The following is a 2500-nucleotide window of genomic DNA, read 5'->3' as shown; positions in this document are numbered from 1 at the left end:
AGTTCATGAGGAAGTCTAGTCGAAGTTTGTGTTTGTGTGTGTGTTGGGGGGGGGGTAAATGGTAAATGGACTACACTTATATCAATCAATCAATCAAAGCTTTATTTGTATAGTGCATTTCATACCCAGAGGAAACACAATGCGCTTTACAGAGAACGAGGGAGGTGGGCATACGACCCACCTCTACATATTCCAGCGCTTTATATATAGCGCTTTTCCACCTTAGCGGCACTCACGGGGTCTGTGTGTGTGTCTCTGTCTGTCAGTCTGTCTGTCTGTCTGTGTGTGTGTCTGTGTGTGTGTGTCCGTGTGAGTGTGCGTGTCTCAATAAAACCAGAGATGGACATTGGGCGTTTTTGTGACTGAGGTTGACACTAATCAAACCATATTATAAATATTTGTGCAGTATAAAAAAAGCTACAAAACAGAATCCTAGCGTAGAGTTAGATTCAGCTCACGGGTAGATGAAGCTTCAGATTTTCAGTAATCAATAGACATACATACTCCAGGAACTTGCTCGATCGTCTGGTTGAGAGTGGTCAGGGAAGAATTTTTACAGCTCACTTTTCTGGCCCCCGGGTGAAACTGTTTTTTTGCTTCCTCTGGAATAATATGTAAGGGTGGGACCTATACCCACCCCTCCCATTGCTCTCTGTAAAGCGCATTGTGTTGCCTTGTATGAAATCCGAAAGTTTGATTTGATTTAAGCAGCAGTAAGTAATTCTGGGTAATGGCGATACAAATGCCATGTTAGCACAGCCCTTCCCAGAATTCCCAGCCATTCCCAGCATGCCACGCCAGATCCTGGAAATGCCAACTCACCGTACGGGCGCCTTCTTCATGTGCTCTCCCACGAACGTGGCGTTGGTCATCCCCATGAGCGTGTTGGCCAGCGAGATGACGGACAGCAGGTGCTGGGTGGTGACGGCGCGCGACACGCCGTACGTTCCCTTGCCCACGATCTCGGACAGTGACAGCTTCCTGCCGGCGGCCTGGGCCATCTGTCGCAGCAGGGACTCCTTGAAGGTGGGCAGCATGAGGGACATGTGTCCCCCGCGCGAGATCAGGCCGAAGGAGATGGGGCAGTGGGGCCTCAGCATGCCCAGACGGCCCAGGCACACCTCGTCCAGGGGCCCGTTGAGGCCCCAGGCGTGCAGGCAGGACATGAAGAGCTTGGCCGTGTCCATGGTCAGGTTGTACTCCAGCAGGCTGAGGGACTTGGACTTCTCCTCGCGACGCCGCTGCTCCTCCTCCTCCTCCTCCTCCTCATCCAGCAGGTGCTCCTTGATGGTCTCCTTCATGGTCTCCTTCACCTGGAGGGAGGGAGGGAGGGAGGGAGGGAGGGAGGGAGGGAGGGAGGGGGGGGCGTTAGAGAACAGGCACGTGGGGAGAGAGAGAGAGAGAGAGAGAGAGACAGAGAGAGACAGAGAGAGAGACAGAGAGAGAGAGAGAGAGACAGAGACAGAGAGAGACAGAGAGTGAGACAGAGAGAGAGACAGAGAGTGAGACAGAGAGTGAGACAGAGAGTGAGACAGAGAGAGAGAGAGACAGAGAGTGAGACAGAGAGAGAGAGAGAAAGCTCAGACAACACACAAGGCGGCCCTGACTGTCGGTCACCTGCTTGAAGATCTTGTTGGCCAGGAAGGAGCCCCCCTTGTCCGAGGCCCCCTGGCTCTTCTGCAGGGTCTCGGGGGAGACCAGGATGGGGTTGGGCCTCTGGGCCTCCTCGGTCAGCAGCTGGATGATCACCGCCTCCACGTCGAAGAAGAGCACGTGCATGTCGGGGTCCGTCACGTTGGTCTTCATGGCCTGGACCACCAGGGAGTTATGGGAGTACTTGGGCAGGTTCCCCTGGAAGAACCGAAACACACACATAAAACAAGGTCGAGATCACTCTCCGCGTGAATGTATTCTTCGTTTTTTAAATCGTTTTTATTCTTTTGGAGCAGCGTACAGTCAAGGACAGCTCACGTCTGTACAGTAATTATCCTCAGTGTCCTGACTTCCCATTAATCTTGAGTGATTTGGACGGGTTGTAAAGTTATATGGCTTTATAGCGGTACGAGCTAAAAAGGAAACGCCTCTGAAATATCGCTCTCAGTTTCGTCTGACTCCAGCAGGAACCTTTTGTCCCCGAGCTCTCGTTCTGTTTTCTAATAACAGCGGCGTTAATTTGCAAAACATGCTAATCCCCATTCAATGCTAATGCCGTTAGCGCAGCACCTGCACCACATCAGCACGCGGCTAAGGGGACGCTTGTTTACCTAGAAATGGACGAACCTAACAATGCTGGCGACTAGAGGGGGCAGCACATTTGTTGTCTGCGGTGTAGAGAAGGGAGAGAGGGGGGAGGGAGGGGGGGGGGGGGGGGGTCCTGGGCCCCTGCCCCTCCCTCTTCCCTCCCTCCCACCCTAGCCTGCATCTGCTCTGCAGCGTTCAATAGGCTTCAGAGCAACGTCTATCGCTGACAATTAGCACACTCAGGGTCGCCATTGTCACC

The 2500-nt window shown here is 53.1% G+C and overlaps 1 protein-coding gene across 1 annotated transcript in view; it reads right to left on the bottom strand.

Annotated features, from left to right (window-relative positions):
• The window catches only part of LOC311328776 (WD repeat-containing protein 7-like), a gene marked incomplete at both ends in the record, with an annotated part of 5208 nt that extends 3357 nt beyond the window's left edge, over positions 1-1851 (bottom strand). Inside the window, 2 exons of the mRNA XM_084462689.1 lie at positions 823-1313; positions 1618-1851. Coding sequence (XP_084318815.1) covers positions 823-1313; positions 1618-1851 — 725 coding nt within the window. The remainder of the gene's footprint in view (positions 1-822; positions 1314-1617) is intronic.
• Between the last annotated feature and the right edge of the window lie 649 nt (positions 1852-2500).

This window comes from Borostomias antarcticus, assembly GCF_949987555.1.
Source record: "Borostomias antarcticus genome assembly, contig: scaffold_1263, whole genome shotgun sequence".
NCBI classification, from domain to species: Eukaryota; Metazoa; Chordata; class Actinopteri; order Stomiiformes; family Stomiidae; genus Borostomias; species Borostomias antarcticus.
Note: the sequence above shows the minus strand (reverse complement) of the source record. Positions and strands in the feature narration are given on the sequence as shown.